At 40.9% G+C, this 13055-nt stretch overlaps 1 protein-coding gene across 1 annotated transcript in view; it reads right to left on the bottom strand.

Annotated features, from left to right (window-relative positions):
• The window catches only part of GALNTL6 (polypeptide N-acetylgalactosaminyltransferase like 6), an 884110-nt gene that overhangs the window by 73240 nt on the left and 797815 nt on the right, over positions 1 to 13055 (bottom strand). The window contains exon 8 of the mRNA XM_037526440.1: positions 1086 to 1193. Coding sequence (XP_037382337.1) covers positions 1086 to 1193 — 108 coding nt within the window. The remainder of the gene's footprint in view (positions 1 to 1085; positions 1194 to 13055) is intronic.

The raw sequence follows: 13055 nt of genomic DNA, 5'->3' as shown, positions 1-13055 counted from the left end.
GAAACACACTGCTGAGGGGAGCAGCGTGTGAAACAGCAGAGGTCTGCCGCACCATGTGGGACCCTCGCCACCGCGATGGAACTGGCGCTGCAGAGGCTGTGGACAGCTTCACAGTGCTGCGCTCAACTGCCTGCACCACTAGGGAAGGCCCCATTTTATTTTTTTACTTTGGGATATCTTAAACTCCTGATTTGTGATATATGGTCAAAATTGTTCATTGACCTTTTTGGTAGATTCTTGTTTTTCTGAATGAGTTTTCAGATCCCAATGTATTAGGTATTAGCACAAAATTAAATCCTATGTCCTAATCCAAGATGCAGCTCTTTAATCACTCCATGACCTTGTGATGCTCCATGACCTTGCTTCAGATAGCTTATTTCTTTGGCTACTTAGTGCAGTATGTCATTAATATCAGGCTACATTTTTGAGGAAGGTAGAAAATATGACTACATTCCTTCATGGAGGTGCAATGTACTTCACTACTGTTTACTGTAACTGCTATAAAGGAATTTATGACTGTGCCTATGGAGAAATGGACTGTTGGAAAATAATTTCAGAAAGGGATTAAGGAAGGCTCCTCTTTCCCCCAAACAGTCACTATAAGTGAAAATCTTACACTTCATGAAACTGTTCAAATTTTAGGAAGAGTTTACACCTGTAGCACTTTCTTGTCTCAGTTTTTGCTGAGTAATTAGTCATTCAGTAAATGTTGGTTGAGTGCCTACTGGGTCTTATACTCCTACTCTGCTATTTATCTTTTATGTGAGCATGATCAAGCCATCTTGCTGATCCTCAGCTTTGTCAACTACAAAATAAAAGTCAGAATACTAGCCTTAGGTTGGTGAAGAATAAATATGATGCGTGTGAAAGTACTTTGAAAAAATGAATAAAAATGAATAATAAGGAATGGGCATAAAACTCTCTAAATACTAAAACCTGCTAAATGCAATGGCAAGTGATGGCATTTTGATTTTATTCCGGTGTTTCTGTCAGACTGCCTTAAATTATACCCTGTGTGAGGCTGCTTACTTTGTCTTGAGAAAGTCATTATCAAGTCCAATTTATTCTGATCCCCAGTTACTCACTCTTGCCAGGCTGGTCCCAGATGGAACTTTATAAGGGACGTACTTTCTGTAGATATGACCAACTCTAGAACATGGAACGTCAAACATCTCTCCTCCACACATCCATACCTAAAGAAGGGAAATTTAAAAGTATAACAAAAGAGAACAGTAAATCTCCCACAACAAAGAATTTATTGTCAATGTCATAAAAAATTCTCCGAATTTCTCATAGTCTGTGAGTCAAACTAAATATAACAGCTTGTATTTATTTATAAGTGCCTAACCAAAAAAGAAGACCATATTTTCAAACATTCTAGATTCATAAAAGTATAGAACCAAAATACTAGCTCAGTAAAATCTATTTTCCATGGACAACATATTGGCAGTTTAAAAAAATTCTAGTAAGAATTTTTCACAGGTATTGCATTGAACTACTGTTTTTATTTGTTTTGACAACCTTGTGAAATCATTTAAAGAAATAACATTGAAATTTTAGAAATTTCTAGAAAGGGCAAATGAGCCTAGATATATGCATATTTTAAGTTACATCTAGATTCTGAAAATTAAAAATTATAGTTGCATTCTAATTTCTCTCCAACCTTGATCTTTTCTCCAATATGGAAAATAATTGATTAATGATATCAGCTCAGGGAATATTAAACTCAAGGTACATGTTGAGATTCTATGCTTATGTTTAGTAACAGAAATAGTACCATTTTGGCAGAATGCCCTACTCAGACAGAAACATACTTAATCATACTTTTATATAAAACAGACTATTTCCTATAAAAGGATTACTTATCAAAACATAAATTCAGGCTACATATATAATAGATTTTTAGTTATTTTATTTGTCAAAAAAAAAAAAAAAAGGAAAAGAGATACCATAGTGGTTGGTTTTATGTGGCGGTACCACAGCGCTCAGGTATTATGTCAAACATTATTCTGATGTTTCTTTTTTTTAGAATTTTTTTTAAGATTTATTTATTTATACAAGAACCAGGATACAGGCCAGATGCAGGGGAGGGTGAGAGGATTCACCAGAGACAGAGTGGGGAGCAGAACAGGCAGACAGACTGAAAGCATTACTGAGGAGAGCAGCAGGCAAGACAGGAGAGATCTGCTGCACCATGTAGGTTTCTCCCTGGCCAGCCGGGAATTGAACCCGCTCTGCAGAGGCTGTGGACAGCTTCACAGGGTGTTGCTCAACCGCTTGCACCACCAAGGAAGCCCTATTCTGATGTTTCTATAAGGGTGTTTTTTTTTTTTTTTTTTTTGCATGAGACTTACTTTTTGACTTTTCAATTGGTGGACTTTCAGTAAGGAAGATTACCCTCCATAGTGTGGTTAGACCTCAACCAACCAGTTGAAGACCTGAATAGAATTAAGGAATTCTGCCAGTGAACTGCCTTTGCACTTGAACTGCAGCTCTTGACATTGGTCTTCAGCCTGCTGGTCTTCCTCACAGATTTTGGATTTACTAATCCTTGACAATCATATGAGCCAATTCCTTGAAATTTCTCTTTCCCTCCCTCTCTGCAGAGCCCTGACTAACACAGACATACAGCTTGTTTAAAGTGTAATATTGGGGTCTCCCTGGTGGCGCAGCCAGTTGAGCGCTGTGCTGTGAAGCTACCTACAGCCTCTGCAGCGTGTGTTCAATTCCCAACTGGCCAGGAAGAAACCCACATGGGAGCAGACCTCTCCTGCCTCACCTGCTGCTACCCCCAGAAGTATATTTCAGTCAGTCTGCCTGTTCTGCTCCCCACTCTGTCCCTGGTGAATTCTCTCACCCTCCCAGTTCTTGAATAACAAATAAATCTTTTAGATTTCTTTAAAAAAAAAGTGTAATATTGAAGGAGAGAAAGAAATGTTTTTGCTTCCATCTTCTTTCATTAAGATACATGACACCCTACGTGAGACCGGTGAACAAGTAGTGATTGGGGTGAATGGAAGCCCATGAGGAAGGAAATTCAATAATTAAAAATAATACTCAATTGCTCTGAAGTTCAGAACTGTTCATGGCATCAATTTCAACTTGAACTACTTATTCATGCTTGGATCAGGATGTCAGAAGTCTCCCTGGGTGAGCTGTCTGGTAGGGATGGTGAGCATTCCACATCACAGTAAGTGCGCTGGGAAAGATCTTGAGAGGCTCGAGTTATATGAGATTACAAATGACATGAGTAGATATAAAGACTTACCCCAGGTCATATAAAAATCAACTGCCCCAGATCAGGATTAGGAGTAGCATAAAACACATCATTAGCATGATATGGAGAGTTTAGTAAGGGTCCTGATCTATCTGCCTGAATTCTTATGCTAATTTCTGAGTATACATGCTTTATATTCTCTTCTAAAGAGGGTTACTAATGTGGAAAAGGGATACAGACTGTGTTTTAGGAGAAACAGTGGAAAGAACTGGAGATGTGTAGTCTTTAAAAAAACTTTTTTTTTAAAGATTTATTTATTTATTTATACAAGAACCAGGGTAAAGGCCAGATGCGTGGGAGGGTGAGAGAATTCACCACAGACAGAGCAGGGAACAGAACAGGCAGACTGACAAAATACACTGCTGAGGGGAGCAGCGGGTGAGGCACTAGAGGTCTGCCGCTCCATGTGGACCCTCGCCTGCCGGCTGGGATCAAACTGGCACTGCAGAGGCTGTGGACAGCTTCACAGCACTGCTGCACTTAACCACCGGTGCCACCAGGGGAGGCCCGAGATGTGTAGTCTTGATAAGGTAAAATTCAGAGAAATCCTTTTCCATTATTGAACAACCTAATATTTAGTGGAGATTTTCTATAGTGCCTCAAGGAGATAGAACTAGGATTAATAGAACAGAGCTATAAAGATTTCAACTCAGTGGAAGGAAGAACTTTCTTCTAATAGACAGAATGATTGAAGTCAAAATGGGCTCCCTGAATCATTAGATGTGTTGAAATTGGTAGTTGATGACACTTTAAACATAAGTGGATAATGTTGGATGGACAGTTGATCTAGCTGCTGTTTTAAGGTGATTCTAATAACATTCAATGTCAGGCTCTACCATTTCTCCCATTATAAAGGTGGGGGAAAGGTGACCTACAGAGACTGAATAATTTGCACAAACTATACTACTGGCCACCTCCAGAACAGAGATGCGGTCTCCAGTGCCCATGCTTAGTTAATAATCTGTCTACAGTCAGCAAGCCTTGTCTGTAAATACTTTAAGCTCTGTAGTTTCTATGACCTCTCTTGCAACCAGGCACCTCTGCTAAGGAAAAGACATGGGTGTATTTCTATAACATTTTGCAAATAAACAGGCAGGAGGCGCCAGTCATGACCACTCTTCTGTAAAGTACGTAGTCTTTAAAAACACTGGTATTTAGTGAATCAAAGATAATAGAGATGGGAGGTTGTATTTTCCAAAACCGGACACCAGAGTATTGCCCATTGCACATACTCCCTTACAGTGTGGCCTTGGTACCTTCCCTTTATTTTATTTTTTTATTTATTTATGTATACAAGAACTGGGATACAGTCCAGAGGTGTGTGTATGGGGATGGTTAGGGGATTCATCAGAGACAAAGTGGGGAACAGAATAGGCAGAATGACTGAAATACACTGCTGAGGGGAGCAGCGCATGAGTCTGGAGAGGTCTGATGCGCCATGTGGGTAGCTCCCTGGCTGGGGATTGAACTCGTGCTGCAGTGGCTGTGGACAGCTTTGTAGATTGCATCTTAACCCCTTGCGCCACCAGGGAGGCCTGGTACCTTCCCTTTAAAAAGTAGCCTACGTCCTCTCTCCTTGAATGTGGGTGTGCTGATGAATGCTTAGATCAACAGAGTACAGAGGACGTGATGGAGCTTAGGTTTCAAAGGCAATGTAGCTTCTGACTGTCCATGGGGCAGTGAATTTTGTAACACTGAGCTGCCATCTTGTCGTTGGTGCCATTGTATAGGTCACATGAGAAGCCACATGTGTTGCTTGGGTCAACAGCCTCGGTTGTTTTAACTGACAGCCAGCTTCAACTATTAGACATATAAGGGAAAATTCCTGTAAAGGAGTCTAGGTTCTAGCTGTTGAGTCACCCCCAGTTAAGGCCCCATGTATCATGAAGCAGAAATGAGCTATCCCTTCATAGTTTCCTGGATTTGGAACCTATGGAGTCTGTGAGATTAATTGTTTTTTTATGCTGCTAGTTTTTGGGGTGCTTTGTTATGCAGCAATAGTAACTAGAGCTACACATCTGCAAATGCATGATAAAGGCGAACTGCTAGCACAGAGAACCAAAATCTGTTGCTCACCCCCAGATTCCATCTTATTCTATGTTGGGAGAGAGAGTGCTAGAACTCACCAATTTCCATGCTCACTTCTTCCTGGGCATACAGCCAAGCTATAATTTCCAGCTCTTTTGTACAGTCATGCATTGCTTAACGATGGAGATATATTCTGAGAAATGCATCATTAGGCAATTTCATTATTGTGCGAATGTCTCAGAGTGTAATTATTCTTCCCTCGGTGGCATGACCACTCCACACCGAGGCTCTGTGTATAGCCTATCGGGCCCACACATGGTATATGTGGTCTGTCGTTGACTCAAATATCCTCAGGCCCTGTATGACTAATAAATGGGGCTCTGTGACTAGTTCTTGCAGTGGAATGCAAAAGGAAGTGATGTGCATTAACTCTGTGCCAAAATAATTAAGAGTGGGCTTCCTTTTCTACCTTCTTCATGGTTTTTTTCGCCCTCAGAGCCTGACTAATTGCATAAAATCCAGAGGAGGTCTTTGAGACCCTAGAAGATGACCCACCCCTAAACGGATGGGTCTTGGGTCCCTGAAAACGTGTTTGGATGAGTAAACCTGGGCCCAACTGTGATGGGAGCAATAGAGAAATTATGATGTGAAGTTGCCAGGATTAGTCTCTTTTGATATATCAAATCTAGGGAATGTAGTTGTTTGAAAGACTATTTCCTTTTATTATTTCTGCATTTTAAAAAGGTAAAGTCGTTGACAACAGGTGAAGAAGTTGGAAATGAGAGGCCAGGGAATGCTAGGCTTTTCCTGTGCATAACTGAAGGTGAATTTCTGTTGGTTGAAGATAAGCAAGTGTCCAGGAGAGGGTAAATTGTTGGCGTGGGCATGAAGAAGGTGGCCATACAGCTCTGTTGGTGGAAGTGGCCAGTCTCTTGCAGAACAGGGGATGGTGACAAATGAGGCTAAGACGTGAGACCAAAGTCTGGGACAATGCCTTACGTTCTTTGATCTTAATCTATTTTTTTTTTGATTCACATCAGCTTGTGGAATACTTAGAAAATAGGCAGAAGTTGAGTCACTAAGCACTTTTCAGAGAGTTTGGCACGGGGAGAACTGCCACAGTGGAGAGTTAAATAAATCATCATTGCCTTCTTTTCTATGACATAGCAAAACAGTCTAATAGGCTCACAGAAATGAAGTTCTAGCTAATCTTCAGAGACTCACTCTAGGGCAAATGCAGTTTTTAACGATCTCTGGATCAGTTTCTTATAGGATATAATGAATTACCATAAACTTTATGGCTTTAAACAACATGCACTTGTCTGATAATTCTGTGGGTTAGAAGTCTGGTTCCTCTAACTAGAATCTCATAAGGTGATGTTTACGTGACTGCGGGCTGGACTTTTCTCTGGAGTCTTTGGGGAAGGATCTACATCCAGGCACATATAGATTGTTGGCAGAATTCGGTTCCTGGAAGTTGTAGGGCTGGGATTCCCAATTTCTTGCTTAGCCAGTGGCTGAGGGGTCCCTCTCACCACACAATTGTTAACCTCCCTGACAGAATCCTTTTGATGTTTCACATCTCTATGGCTTCTTGTGTTTCATGGCTTATGGCTGCTGATGGAGAAAACTCTCTGACACAGAGCGCTCCTGTGAGCCCTCATCATCCTATCTTTTTAAAATTTATTTTTATTATTTATTTTTAAAGATTTATTTATTTATGCTGGGTATAGGCCAGATGCGTGGGAGGGTGAGAGAATTCACCAGAGACAGAGCCAGGGAGCAGAACAGGCAGACTGACAAAATACACTGCTGATGGAAGCAGCGGGCGAGACAGGAGAGGTCTGCTGCACCATGTGGGATTCTCTCCGGCTGGATTGAACCCGCCCTGTAGAGGCAGCGGACAGCTTCACAGCACTGTGTTCAACTCCTGCACCACCAGGGGAGGCCCTCATCATCCTATCTTAAAGTGAACTGACTACTAACCATAATCACATTTGCCGAATCTCTTTTTCCGTGTCATGTAACATAATCATAGGAATAAACCAAACAAGGGGGTCCTCTTAGAATTCTATTTTTCACAGTCACATTTTTTAAAATGTATTATTTTCTCTCAGTAACCTCCTCCTAATTCTTAATCTTCTCATCAAAAATTTCTCTCGATAGCTAAGTCAAACTCAGGAAACTTCTGGAAGTCTTTTTTAATGCTAACTTTAGTGTTAAAACAAAGCAGAAGAACCACAGGATCCTAGCATCTGTTTCTCCACATTGCTGAGGTGCTATATGACAACGTAAATGTGAGTGTATTACACCTCCACTTTAGGTCCGTCAGTAGTTTCCTACTGTTGTTAGGGAGAAGTAAATTCAAGACCTTGCATGTTCTGGCCTCTGCTTATGTGTCCCTTACCCCTATACCATCCACGCTTTCTAGGCTATTTTAAAAAATTCCTTAGAAAGCAGCAAATTCCTTTCTTCAGGACTTGCTGCTAGAAATTGTTATGTCCAAAGGGAAATCCCCCCCTCTAAATTCCTTCCCCTCTTTCCTATTTATTTTTCATATCTCAGCTCCACTGTCACAACTGAGGCCCTGGATGGGGTTAGGCTTGTGTTTGACATTCCCGTTCCACCCAATGCTTCTCTGTCACTTCCCACGTTAGTGGGGTCAGCGAAGGCATGGCGAGTGCTTGCTCTACGCCAGGCATCATCCGATATTCCCGAGCCACAGCGTGTGAACATGTGGAGATTCCTTTCATGTGGAGACGGAACATGCGATGGGCATAATTAAGTGATTTATTCGTGTTTGTGGAATGACTTGCTTAGTATTTATCTCTGCTCACTAGCTTAAAAGTTCGATGACAATTTTAGTCATTACGTGTTTCCTTCTACTAATGAAGGGTTTAACACATTACAGATGCTCAGTGAATATTAGTTGAAAGTTGAGCATCATCAGCTCTTGTTTGAATGGTACTTATGTACGTACTTACATAGGGGACCTTAGGCCTTTCCAGTGTAGTGTTGCTTCTTACAACTTCAGGGCCTACCTGCTTTTCACCCTTAACATGCCAGGGCAATTGTCCCTAATCACCATGTTTTTATTTCTATACCCTGGAGATCACTGCACACTTCTTTATTTTTTTTCAGTCTTCCAACAACAATGCCTATTTGAGTAGAACTGCTCACATCCTGCCATTAGAGAGAAAGATGTTTAGGTAACAGTGTGGGGAGATGGTTCTTTAGGGAAGCACATTTGTTGTGGCATTTCTAAATCCTATATTTGATCTGAAAGGTATAGTTTGTATTTTTAAAAGACATTTCCTGGTAGGACGATGTGATACTACTCTAAAAAAAAAATCTGAGGCATTATTGTACTTAAGTATCTAATTCTCGGTGAAATGTTTTGGATTTACAAACAATGTGTCTTCTTTTGACAACATAAATATTTTAAAGCAATGTTATTTTACCCATGAATGAGCACAGAGCATTTTTTCTCATAATGTAGTTCAAATTGACTGAATAATTGAATGCTTGCCTTATTTTTTTAATCACTTTTCAATATCAGCCGCAAACTAGAATTTAGACTTAGAAAATGTTAAATTGAATGGAATCATGCAATTATATTGGTCACACAGAATACAAAATTAGTTTCAGTAAGAAACTGATTGCCAGGAGGATATTAAGGGAACATTAGTATCAAGTATAATATGATACACAATGTCCTATAGGGAACTGGTGATCAAATTCTCAAAAAATTTTATTAATGCATTCAGTTCCAAACCACCCCATCTGCTATCTCATCGCTGTTCATCCACCCTCCCTCCTCTGCTCAGTCCATTTTGGCTTTTTTCCTTTCCTCCAGCACACCAGATAATGTCCCATATTTGGGTATTTGTCCTGGCTGTTCCCTCAGTCTGAATTTCTTCCAGAAATCCCCATGGCTAACTCCCTCATCAACTTCAAGTCTTAGCCCCAAATCCTCATGTCCCAACCCCTCTGTTATCCTGCACATCAGCCCTCAAAGCCCTACTCTGTCTCTATCTTCACAGCACTTTCACCTTTGAACTCAGTAGATGCTTCATTTTATTTTAAGGGGTTTTTTTTTTGGTGTTTTTGTCTTCAAATATTTTATTGGTTTGCCATTTGTTTGCAAAGATATGTAAGCATGGGAGGACAGCTTCACCTCTGACATGTCACATGCTTCACTGGCCCCTCACCAAGGCTGCATTGCCTGTACCCCATCACCTACCCCTCTCTACCCTCATCCCTCTCCCCTTCTGCTCCCCACTCCACACCCCGTGGTAATCACCATAGTTTCACAGAATCTAAGAATTATTTTTGTTGTGTTTTTCTAGTTTGTTTTCTTTAGTTGTTTGTATTCCACAAATGAGGGAAACTGCACAGTCGTTGCTTTTTCCTTTCTGACTTATCTCACTGAACACCCTCACTTGATATCCCTCTGTATTATGTCAAAAGGTGCTATTTCACCTTGTTTGAATAGCTGAGTAGCATTCCACTGAGAATAAATTTCACAGCCTCTTCATCCAGGCATCTGATAGTGTTTGTTATTTGTCTGCCTCTGTCCTCCACAAAGACAAGGGTTTTTGTATCTTTGATTAAGTGATGTATCCTAACATTTAGGGCTATGCCTGGCATTTTGTTGGTGCATTCTAAGTACTTGTGAATGAAGGAATGGATTACTGTTTTGTTAATATAAAGTGAGGTTAATCCCAGACAATTGAATTATTTAATAATGATAACCCACCATTTTGCTGCCATTAAAAGCAAGAGCTGGGTCTTCTAGAAGATTCAAATACAAATTTCAGGGTAATAAGCTATCTGAAGCTTATTTTCATTTGTAACTGGTTTATTATAAAATAAGGAAGTGATTTATGTTAAAATGTAGTACATTATTTGTACGTAAGTAATGAAATTTCTGGGACTATAGAAAATCTTTTCACTGTATGGTGTAACCTGAATAGGTTAACTTTGAAAATCTTCTGAACACTAGATAATTAACCACTTTTCCACCTACCTAGAAATTAAAGCATTAATTGTATACCTAAAAGCTTTGGCATGTAGACTTTGAAAAGGGCCATGTCTGTCATTAAAATACTTTTCTGAACTAGATGTACTACAAGCTACACCTTCTTGGTATGATTTGATCTAAAAATGGGTAAAAATGGGACAGCACACCCCCACACAACATTTCTTTGGTTTATTGTTAGAAACCTGGGTTTTGAGGTTATTCTTTGAGATCAAGAAAAAAGAAAGAACCGCTCATTTTAACCTTCTCTGACTCCACTTTCTATTTGTTGAATGAAATATAATAAAAGTAGAAATTGGAAAATATAGTTTCAGTCTTTAATGAGGATCAGGTGGTTTTAGGGGGAAAGCTCTAGGTTCTTGAGCCATCTGCTTAGGAAGTTTTCAAAGTAGGAATGTTCTGTCAGTATTAAAAGAATCATACCCAAGATAGTTTGCATTTACTGAACTCCAAGAGCTGTGGGTCGGGGTAGGAGGGACGTGAAAGGTGCCTTGTTCAGAAGGTGACACTTTGAAGATTCGGTGTTCATATTTGCAATGACACCAGTGATTTGGGTGGAGACAGATACATCACCTATTGGTTTATTGAAAACATTAACTTTTAGGGAGGAAAGAATGGATCTCAACATCTTAAAACATCTTAAGAGTGCTTCTTTAAGTACAACATTGTGATTAAGGACATAATCCCTTATTTCCCTTAGTTCATTATTCTATATTTTAGAAGGTGCATTTTTTTTTTTTTTTTTTACCATTATTGCCATGTCTCCACATTTTGAGCCTATTGCTTTAATTTTCTGGATTTATCATCTGCTAAAAATAAAATTCTTTGAAAAGATTAAAAAATACTGTATTAGAACAATGACTTCTCTTTTTAAGGAAAATAGCCAAACTTGTGCATTTGGCCTTTTGCCCCTCCAGTAGGCTGTAAATCAGACGACCTCCCTAAAGGGGCGGGGGTGAGGTGGAAACACCCAACTGAAGCCAGACTATATTGAAGTCCTTTCTTGAGGTTTCATCAAATTGGAACTACCCCTGGTTCTGAAACAGAAAACGAGAGCATGGGTGGATTTTTGGGGCCATTATCTAAGGGCTGACAGGAGAATCTGTTGGAGGGGTTGAAATTGACAGAGAGAGGCAGAGAGGAGATACTCAGAGAAAGGGTTCTAGCAGTGTTGGGGGCCCTTTTTCAGGCCTCCCAGAAGCTCACTCATTTCCTCGAGGTTTTCAGTCTGTTTACATAAGCATCTTTTCCAGTTTCCCCTTCTTTTTTATTTTTTTTTTTAAATTTTTTTAAAAAGATTTATTTATTTTTATACAAGAGCTGGGGTACAGGCCAGAGGGATGGGAGGGTGAGAGGATTCACCAGAGACAGAGCAGGGAAAAGAACAGGCAGACTGATGAAACACACTGCTGAGGGGTGCAGTGGACGAGGCAGGAGAGGTCTGCTGCGCCATGTGGGACTCTCCCTGGCTGGCCGGGATCGAACCCTCACTGATGAGGCTGCGGACAGCTTCACAGCATGCCGCTCTACCTGCTGCACCACCGGGGAGGTCTCCTTTCTTTTTTCTTTTCAACATTTATTTTTGCATAGAAGAACTGGGGTGCAGGCCAGAGGTGTGTGTGTGGGGGAGAGGATTTACCAGAGATGTAGTGGGGAGCAGAACAGGCAGATCTACTGAAATACCCTGCTGAAGGGAGTACCAGGAGAGACAGGAGAGGTCTGCTGTACCATGTGTGGGTAGCTCCCTGGCTGGGGATTGAACTCAGGCCATCATGGCGGGCCTTCACTGTGGTAGCACTGATTTAACCCCTAGGCCACCACGGAGGCCCCATGGGGGTTTTCCCTTCTTTTGAGCTTAAACTGAATTGTGTTTATATCTTTTTTTTTTTTTAAAGATTTATTTATTTGTTTGTTTATTTATTTATTTATTTATGCAAGCACTGGGTACAGTCAGAGGTGCGGGAGGGTGAGAGAATTCACCAGAGCCAGAGCGGGGAGCAGAGCAGGCAGAAGGACCGAAGTACACTGCTGAGGGGAGCAGCGGGCGGCAGGAGAGGTCTGCGTGCCATGTGGGACCCTCCTCCCATGGCAGGGGAGCAGCCGGGGATCGAACCGGCGCTGCAGAGGCTGTGGGCAGCTTTGCAACCCAGCGCTCAACCACTGCAACACCGGGGAGGCCCTGAATTGTGTTTATATCTTTTAGTAAATCAAAGATTCCAAATAAAAAGTCCCTCCTTTTGAACTCTGAGGGTGTGATGTCCAGGAGTATCCAGAGAGCATGTCTTTGGAAACAATCCTGCCCCTCAAAAGCTCCTTAGGTGAATCCATTACAAAACTTTGGAGAAGTGAAGGGTTTTCTAAGCTTCCGATAAGCAATTACCTTTTAAAAAGCAACATTCAGTAAGAAGAAAGTTCATCAAAGTGAACAATGTGAAGTCTCTTCAAAGTTCATCATGATATTTACAGGTTATTTTTATTTTAAGAAGTGGAGAGACTTCCATGACAAGGTAGAGTGGAAAGAAGCCTTAGGACTAGGGTTCAAATTGGACAGGTCACTGCCTTTATCTGAGTCTGATTTTCATTTTCTGTAAAGAAGATGGAATAAAGTGGAGTAAAGTTCTTCCTAGGGTGGTTAGAGGACGAAATGCCTTCCTGTGGCACATCGTACGTGCTCAAGAATGGTGACCCATTGATATGGTCTGCCTAGCG

The sequence above is a fragment of the Talpa occidentalis genome, unplaced genomic scaffold, assembly GCF_014898055.3.
Source record: "Talpa occidentalis isolate TD23 unplaced genomic scaffold, MPIMG_talOcc4v2.1 talOcc4.4, whole genome shotgun sequence".
Classification (NCBI taxonomy): domain Eukaryota; kingdom Metazoa; phylum Chordata; class Mammalia; order Eulipotyphla; family Talpidae; genus Talpa; species Talpa occidentalis.
This window is presented reverse-complemented; position numbering and strand designations above follow the sequence as displayed.